Source organism: Hyperolius riggenbachi, chromosome 10, assembly GCF_040937935.1.
Source record: "Hyperolius riggenbachi isolate aHypRig1 chromosome 10, aHypRig1.pri, whole genome shotgun sequence".
NCBI lineage: Eukaryota > Metazoa > Chordata > Amphibia > Anura > Hyperoliidae > Hyperolius > Hyperolius riggenbachi.
Genome location: NC_090655.1, coordinates 249607909 through 249633396, shown reverse-complemented (window position 1 = coordinate 249633396; position 25488 = coordinate 249607909). Strand labels below are relative to the sequence as shown.

At 43.5% G+C, this 25488-nt stretch overlaps 1 protein-coding gene across 1 annotated transcript in view; it reads right to left on the bottom strand.

Annotated features, from left to right (window-relative positions):
* The window catches only part of LOC137535256 (zinc finger protein 605-like), a 30730-nt gene extending 5451 nt beyond the window's left edge, over positions 1–25279 (bottom strand). The window contains exons 1-5 of the mRNA XM_068257073.1: positions 25022–25279; positions 19898–20091; positions 19676–19773; positions 19357–19575; positions 18942–19209 (exon numbers count right to left, since the gene is read on the bottom strand). Coding sequence (XP_068113174.1) covers positions 18942–19209; positions 19357–19575; positions 19676–19773; positions 19898–20000 — 688 coding nt within the window. The 5' untranslated portion in view covers positions 20001–20091; positions 25022–25279. The remainder of the gene's footprint in view (positions 1–18941; positions 19210–19356; positions 19576–19675; positions 19774–19897; positions 20092–25021) is intronic.
* Between the last annotated feature and the right edge of the window lie 209 nt (positions 25280–25488).

Genomic DNA, 25488 nt, shown 5'->3' with positions numbered 1-25488 from the left:
CTACAAGCTTTTATTACATAGTGGATTATCTGCATTCCAGTCTGGGATTCTCACAGTTTCTCAGCATGTGACAGGTTGCTCGCTCCCCCCTCAGCCTCACAAACTGCATCAGAAATTGAGAGCAGAGCCTGAGGAGTAAACAAAGCACACAGAGCCTGCAGGGAGCGTGCATATCTTGTATTCATTACAACAGAGGTAGCCCATTCCTCCCTGGGTCCACAAAGCTTGACAAAGAAAAGAAGATTAGATATATTACAGAGACAGTGGAACTAGGAAAGGCTGCAGTAATCCAGGCCACATTAGAACAGGTATAGGAACTTATAGGATAGAAGAAATAGGGCTGAAAATTTTGTTACAGAGTCTCTTTAAAGCTGTTGTTTTCTTTTTGTTGATATTTCAGGTCCCCTTTTCAGAGGAAGTGGCTTGTTTACTAGAGGGGTGATAAACGAATCAACTCTTCCTGGAGCAGAGCTAACTGCCCATCTACATGACTACAGCCCACAGTAACTGCCCAACTACATGACTACATGGCTCCAGCCCACACTCCTAGATATGTGTTTCAAAGGAAGTCAGATAAGCTTCTCCAGCTCACCTTCATGAATCGGTTTCCTCTGACAGTGAAGGGTGTCAAGAGCAGGATGCAAGATATCGGTCAATCACACAGGAATCGGCTAATGTTCACATGTCATTCGATCCATTTTTGCATTCAGAGCATGGAGACACAACATCGGTCAAATTGAATGTGAAGGTGAATTGCATAGGATATCATTTGTAGTGTGTGGGTTACAAATCGATCGACCTTCAATTAACTATATTAAAGTTGATTCCTTAATAAAGTCAACTGCTTTGTCGATTGAATCAGAATCGCTAGATGTATGGCTACCTTAAGGCTGCTTACACACTAAGACGTTACAGGCGCACGTTAGTGCGCCTGTAACGTTCCCCCAATGCACAGCAATGTAACACAAGTGGGCTGTTCACACAGCCCAGGTTGCGTTACATGTAACGCTGCACGTTGTTCGGAATATGCAGCATGCTACGGCGTTAGAGCGGCTATAGCCGCGTTAGACTGTTTGCACATGCGTAGTGGGGGGTGAGAGGAGGCGGGGAGATGCTGCTACAGTAGCCGCGCACATGGCTACTTAATATTCACTGCACTGGCGGCCGCTGATTGGCCGGCGGGATCACGTGGCTCCGCATCACGTGGTCCCGCTGGCCAATCAGCGCCACTCTGGGAGACCTTATACGGAGAGAGCCGCCTAACGCGGCTCACTCTACCATCCTCTCCCGCACCACCATACGTTGCATTAGGTGCACGTTATGCGACCTTAACGTAGCACCTAACGCAACGTCTTGGTGTGCAAGTAGCCTTAGAGTTACATAAACACAGTACAATTTTCCATCAGATCGAGAGGTACTCTGATAAAAAAAATTACATTGTGTGTAGACAACCAAATTGTTTCCGCTCAATTTTGCATTGATAAGTACCAAAAATCGATTGCAAAATCGTTCAGAATTCGATCAAACCGGTCAGCAATTATCTAATAGATCCGTCGATCTGATGGAAAGCTGTCGCGTGTGTACCAGCAAGCTCATGGTGAACCAGAACTCCAAGGAGTGTGTAATGCTGGGAATACCCAATTCGTTTTTTTGGCAGATTTACTGTCCAACCAATTTTCCGATGGTTTTTGCAATCAATTTCCATTCACTTCTATGAGAAAATCGAAAAATCAGAAAAATGATCAAAATCAGATCAGACCTGTGGGAAATTATCGAGCCATCTATCTGCCATAAAAACTCATTGTATCTTCCCAGCATGAAAGGCTACAAAGGGCCAAAAAGCCCTCTTACTAAAAACTTATGCATAACAAAAGTTTGCCTTTTTAAAACAGAAAGTATTTGTTATTACTCAGGATGGAGTGAGTATACAATGTCTCACACGATGCATCACTGCTGAATATGCAAATTATCCTTTGTTGTCCCTGGAAGCTAAATATACCTGACAGTAAGAAAGGAAAAGAGGACTTTAGGGTAAGTGGATTCTAGGACTCGGAGTACAGAGTTTGACTTCACACAGAAATAAATGTCCCTTTTTTATCATATTTTCATATTTCTGGTAAAAGACAGATTTGTCAGGTGTTACTTGGTTTGATGCACACATACAAATTCTCTATGAAGTGTAGTATTTCTGGTAACACCAGCTGAATGCAAGGAAGGGGGATTGTTACCTGACAAAATAGAGGTCACAATACACAACTCTGATTTATATCATAACCACAATTTGGATCTTGTCAGAAGCTTCTAAAAATAACTTTGGTTCAGAGTCTCCCAGTGGTTCAGAGTCCCTTCAATCAGTAATACTGCTTAGCCATTGATTACTCTGAACCAATGGGAGACAAGATAGGAATGGGGTGGTGACTGGACTTAAGACACTCCCAATCCCAAGTGTATTTAACCACCCTGGCGTTCAGTTTCCCCAGGATTTCCGTGCAAAAAGTGTTTCAATTAATTTCCAATAATTTGCAACCATTTGTTTTGCAACTATTTTTTTTTTTATATTGAATTCAATACAGGTTATTGTATTGAATTCAATTAAAAAAAAAAAAAGGGTTTTCTGCAAGATGTTGATGACGCTGTGTGACCCTGGTGTCATCAACGCCGATCAACGGGGGACATGTGATCGCTGAGGAAGAAGCAAAATCCGCCAAGGGACATGGAAGAAGACACTGGGGAAGCTATCAGAGGTACGCGACGAGGGATCAGCATGCCAATGGTGAGTATAAGACCCAGATGTATAGGTAGAAGATGTGCAGCCAGGTATAGTTAGCCAGATGTATAGTTAGCCATGTATAGTTAGCCAGGTGTTTAGCCAGGTATATAGTGAGTCAGGTGTGTAGCCAGGTATATAGTGAGCCAGATATTTAGCCAGGTATATAGTGAGCCAGGTGTTTAGCCAGGTATATAGTGAGCCAGGTGTTTAGCCAGGTATATAGTGAGCCAGGTGTTCAGCCAGGTATATAGTGAGCCAGATGTTTAGCCAGGTATATAGTGAGCCAGATGTTTAGCCAGGTATATAGTGAGTCAGGTGTGTAGCCAGGTATATAGTGAGCCAGATGTTTAGCCAGGTATATAGTGAGCCAGATGTTTAGCCAGGTATATAGTGAGCCAGATGTTTAGCCAGGTATATAGTGAGTCAGGTGTGTAGCCAGGTATATAGTGAGCCAGATGTTTAGCCAGGTATATAGTGAGCCAGGTGTTTAGCCAGGTATATAGTGAGCCAGATGTTTAGCCAGGTATATAGTGAGCCAGATGTTTAGCCAGGTATATAGTGAGCCAGATGTTTAGCCAGGTATATAGTGAGCCAGATGTTTAGCCAGGTATATAGTGAGTCAGGTGTGTAGCCAGGTATATAGTGAGCCAGATGTTTAGCCAGGTATATAGTGAGCCAGATGTTTAGCCAGGTATATAGTGAGCCAGGTGTTCAGCCAGGTATATAGTGAGCCAGGTGTTCAGCCAGGTATATAGTGAGCCAGATGTTTAGCCAGGTATATAGTGAGCCAGATGTTTAGCCAGGTATATAGTGAGCCAAGTGTTTAGCCAGATTTATAGGTAGCCAGATGTCCCCTTCCCGGTCCCCCCCCCCCTCCTAGCACGCTGTGGGTAGCTATCTGTGCTACCCACAGCGTGCAGAACAAGCACACCCTAGGGAATCCCTGGGCAGCCAGCGGGGCAGGGAATGTGCGGGGGTTCCCCCTTGTATGTGGAGGTTGTGCTGGCGGGGGATCCCCCTCTGTGCGGGCGGGGGGAACCCCTTTCTATGGTGGCTGTGCGGACAGGGGATCCCCCTCTGTGCGGGTGGGGGATCCCCCTTCTATTGTGGCTGTTGCGGGCAGGGGATCCCCCTCTGTGTGGGTGGGGGATCCCCCTTCTATTGTGGCTGTGCGGGCGGGGGATCCCCCTCTGTGCGGGTGGGGGGGATCCCCTTCTATTGTGGCTGTGTGGGTGGCCTATCCCCCTCCTCCCCCCCACCTCCCGATCCCCCCCTCCTCTCAGCCCGTTGAGTAAATAGATGTACTCACCCGAGGGCTTTCTCCAGCGACGGCAGCAGCACTTCCTCCTCCATCTCCGAAGCCTTGTTCTCTGTACAGTTACATTACGAGGCTTGGTGACGTCACCAAGCCTCGTAATGTAACTAACTGTACAGAGACCGGGACTTTGGAGATGGAGGAGGAAGTGCTGCTGCCGTCGCTGGAGAAAGCCCTCGGGTGAGTACATCTATTTACTCAACGGGCTTAGATGGGGGGGGGGGATCGGGAGGGAGGGGGGAGGAGGGGGATCGGCCACCCACACAGCCACAATAGAAGGGAGATCCCCCCACCCGCACAGCCACAATAAAAGGGGGATCCCCCCACCCGCACAGAGGGGGATCCCCTGCCCGCAGCAGCCACAATAGAAGAAGGCTCTCCCCACCCACACAGAGGGGGATCCCCTGCCTGCAACAGCCACAATAGAAGGGGGATCCCCCCACCCGCACAGAGGGGGATCCTCTGCCCGCAGAGCCACCATAGAAAGGGGTTCCCCCCGGCCCGCACAGAGGGGGATCCTCCGCCAGCACAACCTCCACATACAAGGGGGAACCCCCGCACATTCTCTGCCCCGCTGGCTGCCCAGGGATTCCCTAGGGTGGCTGGATGCTTGTTCTGCACGCTGTGGGTAGCACAGATCGCTATCCAAAGCGTGCAGTCAGGCATCCAGCCATCCTGGGGAATCCCTCTGATGAGAAAAAAATGCAGCCGGCGGGGCAGAGAAACAGGAAATCTCCCTGTCGGCATGGACGAGCTCAGCTCATCATTAACAATTTTTGCAAGTTTTTGCTGGACGAACTCAGCTCGTCCATACCGCCAGGGAGGCTACTACAGAGCCTCATCCAGTATCAGTTCATTGCTGTCTTTGCTAGAGAGCACAGCTCTCAATTTTGTTATTTTCCTTATGTATTTGTGATGCTGTTTCTCTTTCTACTATGCACTTTAGCACCCTAAGCACTTATATTTAGCCCTGACGATGGCTCCTTTTTCTGGAGTTGAAACATGTCGGTTTTGGTGGGGGGGTCTTTAATCCAATATGTCTAGAAAGTAAATCAGCAATAACTATTCATGATGCAGGATTGTATTCACAGGAAGTCTGGATATATAAGACATAGCAGCTTTCTTGTGACCACAAACAACTATACAATCCAACCATGTTCATTGAATAGAAGTATGAATAAAACCTGTTTTTAGAGAAATGAAATAAAAGTTACTTTTTAGAAGCTTCTGACAAGATCCAAATTGTGTTTAAAATAGAGGTCATACATAATTGTGTCATGTTCCGAAGCAGAGTTATTCATTTCTCAGATATGAAAAAAGAGATGGGCCTTTCACATGGTGTACAGTATCTCCTCCTTATTTGTTGGTACTATGATGTTATACTGAGGAATGGAGATGGACCTTTCATATGGTGTACAGTATCTCCTCCTCATTTGTTGGTACTATGATGTTATACTGAGGAATGGAGATGGGCCTTTCATATGGTGTACAGTATCTCCTCCTCATTTGTTGGTGCTATGATGTTATACTGAGGAATGGAGATGGGCCTTTCATATGGTGCACAGTATCTCCTCCTCATTTGTTAGTGCTATGATGTTATACTGAGGGATGGAGATGGGCCTTTCATATGGTGCACAGTATCTCCTCCTCATTTGTTGGTACTATGATGTTATACTGCGGAATGGAGATTGGCCTTTCATATGGTGTACAGTATCTCCTCCTCATTTGTTGGTGCTATGATGTTATACTGAGGAATGGAGATGGGCCTTTCATATGGTGTACAGTATCTCCTCCCCATTTGTTGGTACTATGATGTTATACTGAGGAATGGAGATTGGCCTTTCATATGGTGTACAGTATCTACTCCTCATTTGTTGGTGCTATGATGTTATACTGAGGAATGGAGACGGACCTTTCATATGGTGTACAGTATCTCCTCCTCATTTGTTGGTACTGTGATGTTATACTGAGGAATGGAGATGGACCTTTCATATGGCGTACAGCATCTCCTCCCCATTTGTTGGCACTATGATGTTATACTGAGGAATGGAGACGGACCTTTCATATGGTGTACAGTATCTCCTCCTCATTTGTTGGTACTATGATGTTATACTGAGGAATGGAGATGGGCCTTTCATATGGTGTACAGTATCTCCTCCTCATTTGTTGGGACTATGATGTTATACTGAGGAATGGAGATGGACCTTTAATATGGTGTACATTATCTCCTCCTCATTTGTTGGCGCTATGATGTTATACTGAGGAATGGAGATGAGGCTTTCATATGGTGTACAGTATCTCCTCCTCATTTGTTGGTACTATGATGTTATACTGAGGAATGGAGATATGCCTTTCATATGGTGTACAGTATCTCCTCCTCATTTGTTGGCGCTATTATGTTATACTGAGGAATGGAAATGGACCTTTCGTATGGTGTACAATATCTCCTCCTCATTTGTTGGTACTATGATGTTATACTGAGGAATGGAGATGTGCCTTTCATATGGTGTACAGTATCTCCTCCTCATTTGTTGGTGCTATGATGTTATACTGAGGAATGGAGACGGGTCTTTCATATGGTGTACAGTATCTCCTCATTTGTTGGTACTATAATGTTATACTGAGGAATGGAGATGGGCCTTTCATATGGTGTACAGCATCTCCTCCTTATTTGTTGGTACTATGATGTTATACTGAGGAATGGAGATGGGCCTTTCATATGCTTTACAGTATCTCCTCCTCATTTGTTGGCACTATGATGTTATACTGAGGAATGGAGATGGGCCTTTCATATGGTGTACATTATCTCCTCCTCATTTGTTGGCACTATGATGTTATACTGAGGAATGGAGAAGGGCCTTTCATATGGCGTACAGTATCTCCTCTTCATTTGTTGGTGCTATGATGTTATACTGAGGAATGGAGATGGGCCTTTCATATGGCGTACAGTATCTCCTCCCCATTTGTTGGCACTATGATGTTATACTGAGGAATGGAGACGGACCTTTCATATGGTGTACAGTATCTCCTCATTTGTTGGTGCTATGGTGTTATACTGAGGAATGGAGATGGGCCTTTCATATGGTGTACAGTATCTCCTCCTCATTTGTTGGCACTACTATGTTATACTGAGGAATGGAGATGGACCTTTCGTATGGTGTACAATATCGCCTCCTCATTTGTTGGTGCTATGATGTTATACTGAGGAATGGAGATGGGTCTTTCATATGGTGTACAGTATCTCCTCCTCATTTGTTGGTGCTATGATGTTTTACTGAGGAATGGAGATGGGCCTTTCATATGGTGTACAGTATCTCCTCATTTCTTGGTACTATGATGTTATACTGAGGAATGGAGATGAGCCTTTCATATGGCGTACAGTATCTCCTCTTCATTTGTTGGCGCTATGATGTTATACTGAGGAATGGAGACAGACCTTTCATATGGTGTACAGTATCTCCTCCTCATTTGTTGGCACTATGATGTTATACTGAGGAATGGAGATGGGCCTTTCATATGGCGTACAGTATCTCCTCTTCATTTGTTGGTGCTATGATGTTATACTGAGGAATGGAGATGGGCCTTTCATATGGCGTACAGTATCTCCTCCCCATTTGTTGGCACTATGATGTTATACTTAGGAATGGAGACGGACCTTTCATATGGTGTACAGTATCTCCTCATTTGTTGATGCTATGGTGTTATACTGAGGAATGGAGATGGGCCTTTCATATGATGTACAGTATCTCCTCCTCATTTGTTGGCACTACTATGTTATACTGAGGAATGGAGATGGACCTTTCGTATGGTGTACAGTATCGCCTCCTCATTTGTTGGTGCTATGATGTTATACTGAGGAATGGAGATGGGTCTTTCATATGGTGTACAGTATCTCCTCCTCATTTGTTGGTGCTATGATGTTATACTGAGGAATGGAGATGGGCCTTTCATATGGTGTACAGTATCTCCTCATTTCTTGGTACTATGATGTTATACTGAGGAATGGAGATGAGCCTTTCATATGGCGTACAGTATCTCCTCTTCATTTGTTGGCGCTATGATGTTATACTGAGGAATGGAGACAGACCTTTCATATGGTGTACAGTATCTCCTCCTCATTTGTTGGCACTATGATGTTATACTGAGGAATGGAGATGGGCCTTTCATATGGCGTACAGTATCTCCTCTTCATTTGTTGGTGCTATGATGTTATACTGAGGAATGGAGATGGGCCTTTCATATGGCGTACAGTATCTCCTCCCCATTTGTTGGCACTATGATGTTATACTGAGGAATGGAGACGGACCTTTCATATGGTGTACAGTATCTCCTCATTTGTTGGTGCTATGGTGTTATACTGAGGAATGGAGATGGGCCTTTCATATGGTGTACAGTATCTCCTCCTCATTTGTTGGCACTACTATGTTATACTGAGGAATGGAGATGGACCTTTCGTATGGTGTACAGTATCGCCTCCTCATTTGTTGGTGCTATGATGTTATACTGAGGAATGGAGATGGGTCTTTCATATGGTGTACAGTATCTCCTCCTCATTTGTTGGTGCTATGATGTTATACTGAGGAATGGAGATGGGCCTTTCATATGGTGTACAGTATCTCCTCATTTCTTGGTACTATGATGTTATACAGAGGAATGGAGATGAGCCTTTCATATGGCGTACAGTATCTCCTCTTCATTTGTTGGCGCTATGATGTTATACTGAGGAATGGAGACAGACCTTTCATATGGTGTACAGTATCTCCTCCTCATTTGTTGGTGCTATGATGTTATACTGAGGAATGGAGATGGGCCTTTCATATGGTGTACAGTATCTCCTCCTCATTTGTTGGGACTATGATGTTATACTGAGGAATGGAGATGGACCTTTCATATGGTGTATATTATCTCCTCCTCATTTGTTGGCGCTATGATGTTATACTGAGGAATGGAGATATGCCTTTCATATGGTGTACAGTATCTCCTTCTCATTTGTTGGTGCTATGATGTTATACTGAGGAATGGAGATGGACCTTTCATATGGTGTACAGTATCTCCTCCTCATTTGTTGGTGCTATGATGTTATACTGAGGAATGGAGATGAGTCTTTCATATGGTGTACAGTATCTCCTCCTCATTTGTTGGTACTATGATGTTATACTGAGGAATGGAGATGTGCCTTTCGTATGGTGTACAGTATCTCCTCCTCATTTGTTGGTACTATAATGTTATACTGAGGAATGGAGATGGGTCTTTCATATGGTGTACAGTATCTCCTCCTCATTTGTTGGTGCTATGTTATACTGAGGAATGGAGATGGGCCTTTCATATGGTGTACAGTATCTCCTCCTCATTTGTTGGCACTATGATGTTATACTGAGGAATGGAGATGGGCCTTTCATATGGTGTACAGTATCTCCTCCTCATTTGTTGGTGCTATGATGTTATACTGAGGAACGGAGATGGGCCTTTCATATGGCATACAGTATCTCCTCCTCATTTGTTGGGACTATGATGTTATGCTGAGGAATGGACATAGACCTTTCATATGGTGTACATTATCTCCTCCTCATTTGTTGGCGCTATGATGTTATACTGAGGAATGGAGATGGGCCTTTCATATGGTGTACAGTATCTCCTCCTCATTTGTTGGCGCTATTATGTTATACTGAGGAATGGAGATGGACCTTTCGTATGGTGTACAGTATCTCCTCCTCATTTGTTGGTGCTATGATGTTATACTGAGGGATGGAGATGGGCCTTTCATATGGTGTACAGTATCTCCTCCTCATATGTTGGTACTATGATGTTATACTGAGGAATGGACATAGACCTTTCATATGGTGTAAATTATCTCCTCCTCATTTGTTGGCGCTATGATGTTATACTGAGGAATGGAGATGGGCCTTTCATATGGTGTACAGTATCTCCTCCTCATTTGTTGGCGCTATTATGTTATACTGAGGAATGGAGATGGACCTTTCGTATGGTGTACAGTATCTCCTCCTCATTTGTTGGTGCTATGATGTTCTACTGAGGGATGGAGATGGGTCTTTCATATGGTGTACAATATAACCTCCTCATTTGTTGGCTCTATGATGTTATACTGAGGAATGGAGATGGACCTTTCATATGGTGTACAGTATCTCCTCCTCATTTGTTGGTACTATGATGTTATACTGAGGAATGGAGATGGGCCTTTCATATGGTGTACAGTATCTCCTCCTCATTTGTTGGTACTATGATGTTATACTGAGGAATGGAGATGGGCCTTTCATATGGTGTACAGTATCTCCTCCTCATTTGTTGGGACTATGATGTTATACTGAGGAATGGAGATGGACCTTTAATATGGTGTACATTATCTCCTCCTCATTTGTTGGCGCTATGATGTTATACTGAGGAATGGAGATGAGGCTTTCATATGGTGTACAGTATCTCCTCCTCATTTGTTGGTACTATGATGTTATACTGAGGAATGGAGATATGCCTTTCATATGGTGTACAGTATCTCCTCCTCATTTGTTGGCGCTATTATGTTATACTGAGGAATGGAAATGGACCTTTCGTATGGTGTACAATATCTCCTCCTCATTTGTTGGTACTATGATGTTATACTGAGGAATGGAGATGTGCCTTTCATATGGTGTACAGTATCTCCTCCTCATTTGTTGGTGCTATGATGTTATACTGAGGAATGGAGACGGGTCTTTCATATGGTGTACAGTATCTCCTCATTTGTTGGTACTATAATGTTATACTGAGGAATGGAGATGGGCCTTTCATATGGTGTACAGCATCTCCTCCTTATTTGTTGGTACTATGATGTTATACTGAGGAATGGAGATGGGCCTTTCATATGCTTTACAGTATCTCCTCCTCATTTGTTGGCACTATGATGTTATACTGAGGAATGGAGATGGGCCTTTCATATGGTGTACATTATCTCCTCCTCATTTGTTGGCACTATGATGTTATACTGAGGAATGGAGATGGGCCTTTCATATGGCGTACAGTATCTCCTCCCCATTTGTTGGCACTATGATGTTATACTGAGGAATGGAGACGGACCTTTCATATGGTGTACAGTATCTCCTCATTTGCTGGTGCTATGGTGTTATACTGAGGAATGGAGATGGGCCTTTCATATGGTGTACAGTATCTCCTCCTCATTTGTTGGCACTACTATGTTATACTGAGGAATGGAGATGGACCTTTCGTATGGTGTACAATATCGCCTCCTCATTTGTTGGTGCTATGATGTTATACTGAGGAATGGAGATGGGTCTTTCATATGGTGTACAGTATCTCCTCCTCATTTGTTGGTGCTATGATGTTTTACTGAGGAATGGAGATGGGCCTTTCATATGGTGTACAGTATCTCCTCATTTCTTGGTACTATGATGTTATACTGAGGAATGGAGATGAGCCTTTCATATGGCGTACAGTATCTCCTCTTCATTTGTTGGCGCTATGATGTTATACTGAGGAATGGAGACAGACCTTTCATATGGTGTACAGTATCTCCTCCTCATTTGTTGGCACTATGATGTTATACTGAGGAATGGAGATGGGCCTTTCATATGGCGTACAGTATCTCCTCTTCATTTGTTGGTGCTATGATGTTATACTGAGGAATGGAGATGGGCCTTTCATATGGCGTACAGTATCTCCTCCCCATTTGTTGGCACTATGATGTTATACTGAGGAATGGAGACAGACCTTTCATATGGTGTACAGTATCTCCTGATTTGTTGGTGCTATGGTGTTATACTGAGGAATGGAGATGGGCCTTTCATATGATGTACAGTATCTCCTCCTCATTTGTTGGCACTACTATGTTATACTGAGGAATGGAGATGGACCTTTCGTATGGTGTACAGTATCGCCTCCTCATTTGTTGGTGCTATGATGTTATACTGAGGAATGGAGATGGGTCTTTCATATGGTGTACAGTATCTCCTCCTCATTTGTTGGTGCTATGATGTTATACTGAGGAATGGAGATGGGCCTTTCATATGGTGTACAGTATCTCCTCATTTCTTGGTACTATGATGTTATACTGAGGAATGGAGATGAGCCTTTCATATGGCGTACAGTATCTCCTCTTCATTTGTTGGCGCTATGATGTTATACTGAGGAATGGAGACAGACCTTTCATATGGTGTACAGTATCTCCTCCTCATTTGTTGGCACTATGATGTTATACTGAGGAATGGAGATGGGCCTTTCATATGGCGTACAGTATCTCCTCTTCATTTGTTGGTGCTATGATGTTATACTGAGGAATGGAGATGGGCCTTTCATATGGCGTACAGTATCTCCTCCCCATTTGTTGGCACTATGATGTTATACTGAGGAATGGAGACGGACCTTTCATATGGTGTACAGTATCTCCTCATTTGTTGGTGCTATGGTGTTATACTGAGGAATGGAGATGGGCCTTTCATATGGTGTACAGTATCTCCTCCTCATTTGTTGGCACTACTATGTTATACTGAGGAATGGAGATGGACCTTTCGTATGGTGTACAGTATCGCCTCCTCATTTGTTGGTGCTATGATGTTATACTGAGGAATGGAGATGGGTCTTTCATATGGTGTACAGTATCTCCTCCTCATTTGTTGGTGCTATGATGTTATACTGAGGAATGGAGATGGGCCTTTCATATGGTGTACAGTATCTCCTCATTTCTTGGTACTATGATGTTATACAGAGGAATGGAGATGAGCCTTTCATATGGCGTACAGTATCTCCTCTTCATTTGTTGGCGCTATGATGTTATACTGAGGAATGGAGACAGACCTTTCATATGGTGTACAGTATCTCCTCCTCATTTGTTGGTGCTATGATGTTATACTGAGGAATGGAGATGGGCCTTTCATATGGTGTACAGTATCTCCTCCTCATTTGTTGGGACTATGATGTTATACTGAGGAATGGAGATGGACCTTTCATATGGTGTATATTATCTCCTCCTCATTTGTTGGCGCTATGATGTTATACTGAGGAATGGAGATATGCCTTTCATATGGTGTACAGTATCTCCTTCTCATTTGTTGGTGCTATGATGTTATACTGAGGAATGGAGATGGACCTTTCATATGGTGTACAGTATCTCCTCCTCATTTGTTGGTGCTATGATGTTATACTGAGGAATGGAGATGAGTCTTTCATATGGTGTACAGTATCTCCTCCTCATTTGTTGGTACTATGATGTTATACTGAGGAATGGAGATGTGCCTTTCGTATGGTGTACAGTATCTCCTCCTCATTTGTTGGTACTATAATGTTATACTGAGGAATGGAGATGGGTCTTTCATATGGTGTACAGTATCTCCTCCTCATTTGTTGGTGCTATGATGTTATACTGAGGAATGGAGACGGACCTTTCATATGGTGTACAGTATCTCCTCATTTGTTGGTGCTATGGTGTTATACTGAGGAATGGAGATGGGCCTTTCATATGGTGTACAGTATCTCCTCCTCATTTGTTGGCACTACTATGTTATACTGAGGAATGGAGATGGACCTTTCGTATGGTGTACAATATCGCCTCCTCATTTGTTGGTGCTATGATGTTATACTGAGGAATGGAGATGGGTCTTTCATATGGTGTACAGTATCTCCTCCTCATTTGTTGGTGCTATGATGTTTTACTGAGGAATGGAGATGGGCCTTTCATATGGTGTACAGTATCTCCTCATTTCTTGGTACTATGATGTTATACTGAGGAATGGAGATGAGCCTTTCATATGGCGTACAGTATCTCCTCTTCATTTGTTGGCGCTATGATGTTATACTGAGGAATGGAGACAGACCTTTCATATGGTGTACAGTATCTCCTCCTCATTTGTTGGCACTATGATGTTATACTGAGGAATGGAGATGGGCCTTTCATATGGCGTACAGTATCTCCTCTTCATTTGTTGGTGCTATGATGTTATACTGAGGAATGGAGATGGGCCTTTCATATGGCGTACAGTATCTCCTCCCCATTTGTTGGCACTATGATGTTATACTGAGGAATGGAGACGGACCTTTCATATGGTGTACAGTATCTCCTCATTTGTTGGTGCTATGGTGTTATACTGAGGAATGGAGATGGGCCTTTCATATGATGTACAGTATCTCCTCCTCATTTGTTGGCACTACTATGTTATACTGAGGAATGGAGATGGACCTTTCGTATGGTGTACAGTATCGCCTCCTCATTTGTTGGTGCTATGATGTTATACTGAGGAATGGAGATGGGTCTTTCATATGGTGTACAGTATCTCCTCCTCATTTGTTGGAGCTATGATGTTATACTGAGGAATGGAGATGGGCCTTTCATATGGTGTACAGTATCTCCTCATTTCTTGGTACTATGATGTTATACTGAGGAATGGAGATGAGCCTTTCATATGGCGTACAGTATGTCCTCTTCATTTGTTGGCGCTATGATGTTATACTGAGGAATGAAGACAGACCTTTCATATGGTGTACAGTATCTCCTCCTCATTTGTTGGCACTATGATGTTATACTGAGGAATGGAGATGGGCCTTTCATATGGCGTACAGTATCTCCTCTTCATTTGTTGGTGCTATGATGTTATACTGAGGAATGGAGATGGGCCTTTCATATGGCGTACAGTATCTCCTCCCCATTTGTTGGCACTATGATGTTATACTGAGGAATGGAGACGGACCTTTCATATGGTGTACAGTATCTCCTCATTTGTTGGTGCTATGGTGTTATACTGAGGAATGGAGATGGGCCTTTCATATGGTGTACAGTATCTCCTCCTCATTTGTTGGCACTACTATGTTATACTGAGGAATGGAGATGGACCTTTCGTATGGTGTACAGTATCGCCTCCTCATTTGTTGGTGCTATGATGTTATACTGAGGAATGGAGATGGGTCTTTCATATGGTGTACAGTATCTCCTCCTCATTTGTTGGTGCTATGATGTTATACTGAGGAATGGAGATGGGCCTTTCATATGGTGTACAGTATCTCCTCATTTCTTGGTACTATGATGTTATACAGAGGAATGGAGATGAGCCTTTCATATGGCGTACAGTATCTCCTCTTCATTTGTTGGCGCTATGATGTTATACTGAGGAATGGAGACAGACCTTTCATATGGTGTACAGTATCTCCTCCTCATTTGTTGGTGCTATGATGTTATACTGAGGAATGGAGATGGGCCTTTCATATGGTGTACAGTATCTCCTCCTCATTTGTTGGGACTATGATGTTATACTGAGGAATGGAGATGGACCTTTCATATGGTGTATATTATCTCCTCCTCATTTGTTGGCGCTATGATGTTATACTGAGGAATGGAGATATGCCTTTCATATGGTGTACAGTATCTCCTTCTCATTTGTTGGTGCTATGATGTTATACTGAGGAATGGAGATGGACCTTTCATATGGTGTACAGTATCTCCTCCTCATTTGTTGGTGCTATGATGTTATACTGAGGAATGGAGATGAGTCTTTCATATGGTGTACAGTATCTCCTCCTCATTTGTTGGTACTATGATGTTATACTGAGGAATGGAGATGTGCCTTTCGTATGGTGTACAGTATCTCCTCCTCATTTGTTGGTACTATAATGTTATACTGAGGAATGGAGATGGGTCTTTCATATGGTGTACAGTATCTCCTCATTTGTTGGTGCTATGTTATACTGAGGAATGGAGATGGGCCTTTCATATGGTGTACAGTATCTCCTCCTCATTTGTTGGCACTATGATGTTATACTGAGGAATGGAGATGGGCCTTTCATATGGTGTACAGTATCTCCTCCTCATTTGTTGGTGCTATGATGTTATACTGAGGAACGGAGATGGGCCTTTCATATGGCATACAGTATCTCCTCCTCATTTGTTGGGACTATGATGTTATGCTGAGGAATGGACATAGACCTTTCATATGGTGTAAATTATCTCCTCCTCATTTGTTGGCGCTATGATGTTATACTGAGGAATGGAGATGGGCCTTTCATATGGTGTACAGTATCTCCTCCTCATTTGTTGGCGCTATTATGTTATACTGAGGAATGGAGATGGACCTTTCGTATGGTGTACAGTATCTCCTCCTCATTTGTTGGTGCTATGATGTTATACTGAGGGATGGAGATGGGTCTTTCATATGGTGTACAATATATCCTCCTCATTTGTTGGCTCTATGATGTTATACTGAGGAATGGAGATGGACCTTTCATATGGTGTACAGTATCTCCTCCTCATTTGTTGGTACTATGATGTTATACTGAGGAATGGAGATGGGCCTTTCATATGGTGTACAGTATCTCCTCCTCATTTGTTGGTACTATGATGTTATACTGAGGAATGGAGATGGGCCTTTCATATGGTGTACAGTATCTCCTCCTCATGTGTTGGTACTGTGATGTTATACTGAGGAATGGAGATGAGCCTTTCATATGGTGTACAGTATCTCCTCCTCATTTGTTGGTGCTATGATGATATACTGAGGAATGGAGATGGGTCTTTCATATGGTGCACAGTATCTCCTCCTCATTTGTTAGTACTATGATGTTATACTGAGGAATGGAGATGGGCCTTTCATATGGTGTACAGTATCTCCTCCTCATTTGTTAGTACTATGATGTTATACTGAGGAATGGAGATGGGCCTTTCATATGGTGTACAGTATCTCCTCCTCATTTGTTAGTACTATGATGTTATACTGAGGAATGGAGATGGGCCTTTCATATGGTGTACAGTATCTCCTCCTCATTTGTTAGTACTATGATGTTATACTGATGAATGGAGATGGGCCTTTCATATGGTGTACAGTATCTCCTCCTCATTTGTTGGGACTATGATGTTATGCTGAGGAATGGACATAGACCTTTCATATGGTGTAAATTATCTCCTCCTCATTTGTTGGCGCTATGATGTTATACTGAGGAATGGAGATGGGCCTTTCATATGGTGTACAGTATCTCCTCCTCATTTGTTGGCGCTATTATGTTATACTGAGGAATGGAGATGGACCTTTCGTATGGTGTACAGTATCTCCTCCTCATTTGTTGGTGCTATGATGTTATACTGAGGGATGGAGATGGGTCTTTCATATGGTGTACAATATATCCTCCTCATTTGTTGGCTCTATGATGTTATACTGAGGAATGGAGATGGACCTTTCATATGGTGTACAGTATCTCCTCCTCATTTGTTGGTACTATGATGTTATACTGAGGAATGGAGATGGGCCTTTCATATGGTGTACAGTATCTCCTCCTCATTTGTTGGTACTATGATGTTATACTGAGGAATGGAGATGGGCCTTTCATATGGTGTACAGTATCTCCTCCTCATGTGTTGGTACTGTGATGTTATACTGAGGAATGGAGATGAGCCTTTCATATGGTGTACAGTATCTCCTCCTCATTTGTTGGTGCTATGATGATATACTGAGGAATGGAGATGGGTCTTTCATATGGTGCACAGTATCTCCTCCTCATTTGTTAGTACTATGATGTTATACTGAGGAATGGAGATGGGCCTTTCATATGGTGTACAGTATCTCCTCCTCATTTGTTAGTACTATGATGTTATACTGAGGAATGGAGATGGGCCTTTCATATGGTGTACAGTATCTCCTCCTCATTTGTTAGTACTATGATGTTATACTGAGGAATGGAGATGGGCCTTTCATATGGTGTACAGTATCTCCTCCTCATTTGTTAGTACTATGATGTTATACTGATGAATGGAGATGGGCCTTTCATATGGTGTACAGTATCTCCTCCTCATTTGTTGGTGCTATGTTATACTGAGGAATGGAGATGGGCCTTTCATATGGTGTACAGTATCTCCTCCTCATTTGTTGGTACTATGATGTTATACTGAGGACTGGAGATGGGCCCTTTCATATGGTGTACAGTATCTCCTCCTCATTTGTTGGTACTATGATGTTATACTGGGGAATGGAGATAGGCATTTCATATGGTGTACAGTATCTCCTGCTCATTTGTTAGTACTATGATGTTATACTGAGGAATGGAGATGGGTCTTTCATATGGTGTACAGTATCTCCTCCACATTTGTTAGTACTATGATGTTATACTGAGGAATGGAGATGGGTCTTTCATATGGTGTACAGTATCTCCTCCTCATTTGTTGGTACTATGATGTTATACTGAGGAATGGAGATGGGCCTTTCATATGGTGTACAGTATCTCCTCCTCATTTGTTGGTGCTATGATGTTATACTCAGGAATGGAGATGGGCCTTTCATATGGGGTACAGTATCTCCTCCTCATTTGTTGGTACTATGATGTTATACTGAGGAATGGAGATGGGCCTTTCATATGGTGTACAGTATCTCCTCCTCATTTGTTGGTGCTATGATGTTATACTCAGGAATGGAGATGGGCCTTTCATATGGTGTACAGTATCCCCTCCTCATTTGTTGGTACTATGAAGTTATACTGAGGAATGGAGATGGGCCTTTCATATGGTGTACAGTATCTCCTTCTCATTTGTTGGTACTATGATGTTATACTGAGGAATGGAGATGGCCCTTTCATATGGTGCACAGTATCTCCTCCTCATTTGTTGGTGCTATGATGTTATACTGAGGAATGGAGATGGGCCTTTCATATGGTGTACAGTATCTCCTCCTCATTTGTTGGTGCTATGTTGTTATACTGAAGAAATGAGATGGGGCTTTCATATGGAGTACAGTATCTCCTCCTCATTTACAAAATATTATACTAAGGAAGAAAAGGGTCACATGGGTACAGTGTCTTTACTTCATATTATAGAATAGAAAAAAAAGAGAAGACAGGCATCCCATAAATGGCCAACATAAGAGACACTTTTAGCTTTTTTACCTGAAATTACCAGTCCTAATTCTCCAGGGAACATGATGTCACCGTCCTCTGCAGACTTGTGACCAGCCCTCACAAATGCCTCCTCCTCTCTTTTCACTGTCTCCATCGTTTCCCTTTCTTCTATAGATTGTCCATCGTCTCTGCCACACAGCTCTTCTTCTACTTTAATTATTCTGATCATTCCAACCTCCACCATGGACTGCTGATCACTTCTCCTGAATACATTCACATTTTCATGCTGAACTTTCCTATCTGTCTGCTCTTCAACCTAAACTCACAAAGTGATTTCAAAAAATAAAAAATAAATGGAAAGAAAAAAATGTTAGCATATTAGCAATAACCCTCAGGGTCTACACATAAGGGTCTCAATCTGATTGCAGACTCACTTGGGTTGCAGATCTTCAGCTCCACTTACTTGATAATCTATAGATTGCTGATTACACCTCAAATATTTCTCCTCATTTTCTTCCTCATTTTCCTCCATAGACCGCTGATCACTCCTCAGATATTTCTCTTCTTCCTCCTCTTTAATTGCTCTGTTCATTTCATCCTCCTCTGTAGACGACTGGTCATCTGTTTTATATGTATCATCTTCTTCTTTAACCTCAACTTTCACATCTATCTCTTTTTCACCCTACAACCACAGAATGATCAAAATAGCATTTTCAAGACATTAGCACAGATACACTAAGTGCCCATAATAATAATGTGGTAAAGTCTAGAGGAACATCTACCTGATAATGGTGGGGGATGGTGGGATCTTCCTGTGGACAATCGTGGGAAACATGAGGACCTGTACATCTCTCTAGTGGGTTTATGTTACTGGATCCATCTGTAGGAAACACACACACTGACTGCATACATTGCCTCTATGTGATTATCATGTGATGGGGGGTGATCTAGATGGACCCTCCACACTGCTCTCTTCTTTACAAGAAATGATAGTCTCCACTTACCTGGTGATGTGAGGGGCAGCTGATTCTCCATCATGATGTCCTTGTAGAGGTCCTTGTGTTTGTGTGGTGTGTGTTTTATGAATAGTGATAAGAGTGATGTCATGTGACTCCCAGAATCCTCCTCACCTCTCCGATCAGCAGATCGATGATCACCAAGGTGAGGTCCAATATGCTCCCAGTTACGTGACTCTTTCCTGTCAACAAATGAAAAAGTATTTTGTGTAGTGTAGCATGCTGGATGATAACACAGTATGCACATATCCCTAGTGCTGAAGACTAAGCATGGCAGAGACTGTTATAATGAGCAATAAAATACAGTTCAATTCCCATTAGTGGTCTATTAGATTACAGTACATGGATTCCCTGATCTTGTCTGCAAGGGCTGGAGAACAAGGGCATTACCCATTAATAAGGGCCTGGGCACACTTTGGGCTTGATTCACTAAGACAAATAGCATGCCTTATCAGAGATAACACGCCTTATCAGAGTAGCATAGCAAACGTATGCCTGCTAATTGGCAATGACGAGAGCTCCACTCATCCTGCCCTGAGCCCCTGCGGGTTTGTAGCGCTCGCCATGCTACTCTGATAAGGCGTGCTAACTTTGATAAGGCATGCTAACTTTCATAAGGCATGCTATTTGTCTTAGTGATTCAAGCCCTTTACAGAGCTGGCAATGTGTGTTACAAAAATGCATAGCACCTGCGTTTCCTTTTGCAGCACAGACCTCATTCAACTAAACTGAATAGGGCAGCCCCACGTTGCTGCTCCACCATGCATGAGTGTGCTCTTCAGAGAGTGCCATCTATGCGCTGACTGATGTCCTTGCATATTGCACACTGATACACGTGTTTGAAATCTGCTCAGCAACACAAAAGGTGCTCAGACCTTTAAAGTGTAACTGTCGGGCATAAAATCAAAAATCAATTCTTTATTTTTATCTGGTAAACAAGTAATAAGGATGCTAACCAGGCAATCCAAAAGTTAAAATTTCTATTGCTTTTTTTTGTTGAGAAATTATCATTCCCCAGTTTACCTAACTCTTATTTGTTACACAAAAAGGAAGTTGAAGGGCATGCTGGGTTGTCCTTTTTTGCTTCTCTACTTCCCCTCAGACTTAAAGAGAACCCAAGGTGTGTTTAAAGAATGTTATCTGCATACAGAGGCTGGATCTGCCTATACAGCCCAGCCTCTGTTGCTATCCCAAACCCCACTAAGGTCCCCCTGCACTCTGCAATCCCTCATAAATCACAGCCGTGCTGTGAGGCTGTGTTTACATCTGTAGTGTCAGTCTCAGCTGCTCCCCCGCCTCCTGCATAGCTCCGGTCCCTGCCCCCGTCCCTTCCCTCCAATCAGCAGGGAAGGAAGGGATGCAGGCGGGGACTGGAGTTCTGCAGGAGGCGGGGAGAGCAGCAGACTGACACTATAGAGATAAACACTGCCAGCTCTGACAAGCTGTTTGTCAGCAGCGTGGCTGTGATTTATGAGGGATTGCAGAGTGCAGGGGGACCTTAGGGGGGTTTGGGATAGCAACAGAGGCTGGGCTGTATAGGCAGATCCAGCCTCTGCATGCAGATAATATTCTCAAACCCACCTCGGGTTCTCTTTAACTAGTGCAGCCTGATTGGCTGAAGCCGCTTTCCCTCCTGTTTTCCCCTCCCACCACTCTGTTTCTCTCTGACTGGCCAATATTTCTCATGCTGAGACAATGCACTTTCTATAGTGAAGGGCGGGCAAATCAGGCAGAGGATACTAAGGGAGGAAAGGACATCAGAATTGGCTTCAAAATAGCCACACTTCAAATGGGAAATGCTAAGAAGGATTTTCTCTTTTTTTTTTTACTTTAGAAAAATCACTAAAATCAAAACGTGGACAGTGCAATACATATGTTATGTAAGTAGAGCAAGTATTTATCTACATATATATGTGTTTTTTTCTGAGATAGTATGTCTGACAGCTCCTGTAAAATAATAATAAAAAATCAATAAAAGAGCCCCGTGGTGGGGGGGAGGGTATGGGACTTACTTCAGGGGGGGGGGGGCACTTACTTCAGGAGGGGGGAGCCTCTGGAACCTAAAAAGTCTCCCCCCCCCCCTTAGTAGAAGGGAACCAGCACTGGCTCCCCTGGACATAGAGCAGCAATATTTACCATTGCCACTGCACACATGCGCAGTAGCAGCTCTCTGCTTGGGCGGAAATAGCTGGGCCCGATTGGGTCCCCTCTACTGCGTAGGCACACACGGCTCATGCTTGTGCAGTAGAGAACACCCGATCGGGCTCAGCTATTTCCGCATGAGCGGAGAATCGCTACTGCGCTGACAAGGAGAGTCTTGGGGGCCCCCAGTGCTGGATCCCCTCTACTACTTTTATACAAGACTTACAGATTCTCTTTAAGTCTTGTATAAAAGACTGCTGCCTAGCAGGGATCTAGAATCATTCCTCAGGTGACTGTTCGGACTGATGCTGTAGAATGGTGAGTGCGTTCACATTATTATTATTATTTAGTATTTATACAGTGCCAACATCTTCTGCAGTGCTGTACAGAGTATATTGTCACTTAAAGCGGACGTGAACTCATAACTTCCTCTCTGCTCTAAAAGATACGCACCAGCATGAGAACCTTTAATGATAAACAAGGCCACTTTTGTCTCAATGTTTTTGCCAGGTGATAGTGAGGGGGGGGGGGGGGGAAGAGAAATCTGCTGTACACAGACTAGTCCTTAACATTCTATTTCTCAGATAATAGTCATAAATAATTTATATATACAGTAATAGCTGTGCTTAGTCCACAAAAATGAAACAAATCAAAAAATAGTTACTTGTGCTGCTTCAGTAAAGCAGTCCCTGTATTTTTGAAGTCGGATACACATATCTGATTGTGACTGTATATATGATGTGTACACAGGAATCTCTTATATATTAAATAACATCTATGCTGTAAGAACAAAGCCTGATGTGTAGCCGTGCCACTAGTAGAAATGGTCAATAAGATGGAAATAATTCTGCGTAGATGCTGGTTTATGCAAATTTATGCACTCCCTTTGCTCATGAAAACAAATAATTTGCTATGTTGTTAAAATTTGGTTTGGTGACCACGAATTAAAGGGTACCTGAGACAGATGAAAAGAAAACTTTTATACATACCTGGGGCTTCCTCCAGCCCCCTTCAGGCTAATCAGTCCCTCGCTGTCCTCCGCCATCTGGATCTTCTGCTACGAGTCACGGAAATTCAGAAAGTCAGCGCAGTCCGGGCGCGTGCCGCTCGCACAGCCATGAGCATTCTGCACCTGCGCAATAGTGCTGTGCAGGTAAAGTTCGGTTCGCCCCCATAGTGCACCATTAGGTTCAACTTTGACCCTCTACATCACAGTCAGCAGGCACATTGTAGCCAATTAGGCTACACTCTCTCCTGGAGCCAATCCCCCCCCCCCCCCCCCATAAAAGGCAGGCTCCACCGGCCATTACACTCACTCCTGTGCCTGCATTACTTAGTGAAGGGACAGCTGCTGGCAGACTCTCATAGGGAAAGCTTAGTTAGGCTCTTGTAGGCTTGTTAGCTTGCTCCTGGCTGATTGTTATTGCTAAAATAGCACCCCTCAACAGCTCATTTGAGAGCTAATGTTCTCCTGATGTGTTTTTTGTGTGTGTGTGTGTTGCCCACTGACACTGCATTATACAGCCCTATCTGTTGCAGCTGGACCTTGGTAATTGCTATTACTGTGCCAGCCAGGCCCTGCCTAACTATCTATACTGGGGTACCTACTTACCTATACGGGGACACCTACCTACCTATACTAGGGCACCTACCTACCTATACTAGGATACCTACCTATGCCTACCTACCTATACTGGGTCTCCTACCTATGCCTAGCTAACTACTGGGGCACCTACCTATGCCTATCTACCTATACTGGGACACCTACCTATGCCTACCTACCTATACTGGGGAATCTACCTATGCTTACCTACATACAAGAAGATAATAAGGTCGTTGCTTCATTGTGGACAGACTAAATTCGATCAGCTGGACACTCAGTCACTGTTGTTCTGTCATTCAGCTAACTCAGCCCGATCAAATGGGCTTGAAAATCGCCATGGCCTGCACTCTGGCCATGGTGCGTACCAGTCCAGCACGGCCGTCACTACGCAAACAGATGTTTGCGGTGCATTACACAGTGAGTTTGGTGTGTCAGTGTGAAGCAGAACTCTAATTACACTCCCTGATTGATGTATACCCATGCAAGATGTGTATACATCTTTAGGCCTGCAATTTAGCATTCAATGTGATTTCTGCCCTTAAAACGCTGCTTTGTGTCAAATCCAGATTTTTCCCGGGACTTTTGGCGTCTATCCCACTCCGCCATGCCCCCCTCCAGGTGTTAGACCCCTTGAAACATCTTTTTCATTACTTTTGTGGCCAGCATAAGTGTTTCTAATTTTCAAAGTTCGCCTCCACATTGAAGTCTATTGCCGAACCTTTCGTGGAAGTTCACGAACCAAAAATCGGAGGTTCGGACCGTCTCTACTCTAAACCCACAGCTGAACTCTGGTCCCCTACCTTTTAATGTCCCTACCTCTCCCTTTTGATTGTAAGCTTTCGGGCAGGGTCCTCCTCCTTGTGTCTCCCACCTGTTCATGCACCTCCATTACCGTATACCCATGCTATGCATTTGAGTGAACTTGACTTGCCTAATCTTGATGCTCCCATCCAGTGACTGACTAAGCATTAACTTGGACTCATAAGGTGGCCATACATTAGGAGATTATGGGCAGATTCGACCAAGAAACAGGTGACAAGACAATATACTCTGTACAGCGCTGCGGAAGATGTCAGCGCTACATAAATAATAATTATAACAAAGTAAGTTTCATCACTTCAGGTTTCCTTTTAATTAACTCCAGACCTCTTCAATACTGATCATTAATGCTTTCATTAATAATCACCACCTCTCCTCCCATATACAATTATTACTGTACACAACATCTATGCTTATTCCTACTATTACTATTCTTATACTAGCCCATACACCTGCATGCACGAATCTCTCTCTCTCACCCCCCCACCACTATCCCACAACCTGTGCCAAGCCCAACAGGTATAAAACAGATAAGAAATGATGATTACCTCCTCTGTAGCCAGCCTCAGCAATCTCTCCTCCCTACTTCCTCCACATCCAACTTCCTGCTTGTGCGTTCCACCCCTCTCCCATGTGATTCATTCCATGTGCGTTCCACCAGGAGTGGGTGAGCTCGCCATCTTGTGGAGAATAGGAAAACTGCAGCCATCAGTAGCGCTGTCCATGATGTAACAGTAAAATATAATTTTGCCTTCTTAAAACAAAAAGGTATTTGCTATAATTCAGCTTTAAGTGAGCAAGTGTGGTTTCCCATGATGCATCACTATGGCATGGATTGGCTCTATGGCATAGGGGTTGGACCAGAACTTCAGATTACTCAGACAGCTCAAAGCCGTAAAGCCCTCCTCCTACTAAAACGCCATTCTAAATATTGTTGCCATCCTAAAACACAGCGCCGGCCCGCTTATGAGGCGGGGTGAAACTTTTGCCTCAGGCGGCAAACTTCTAGGGGCGG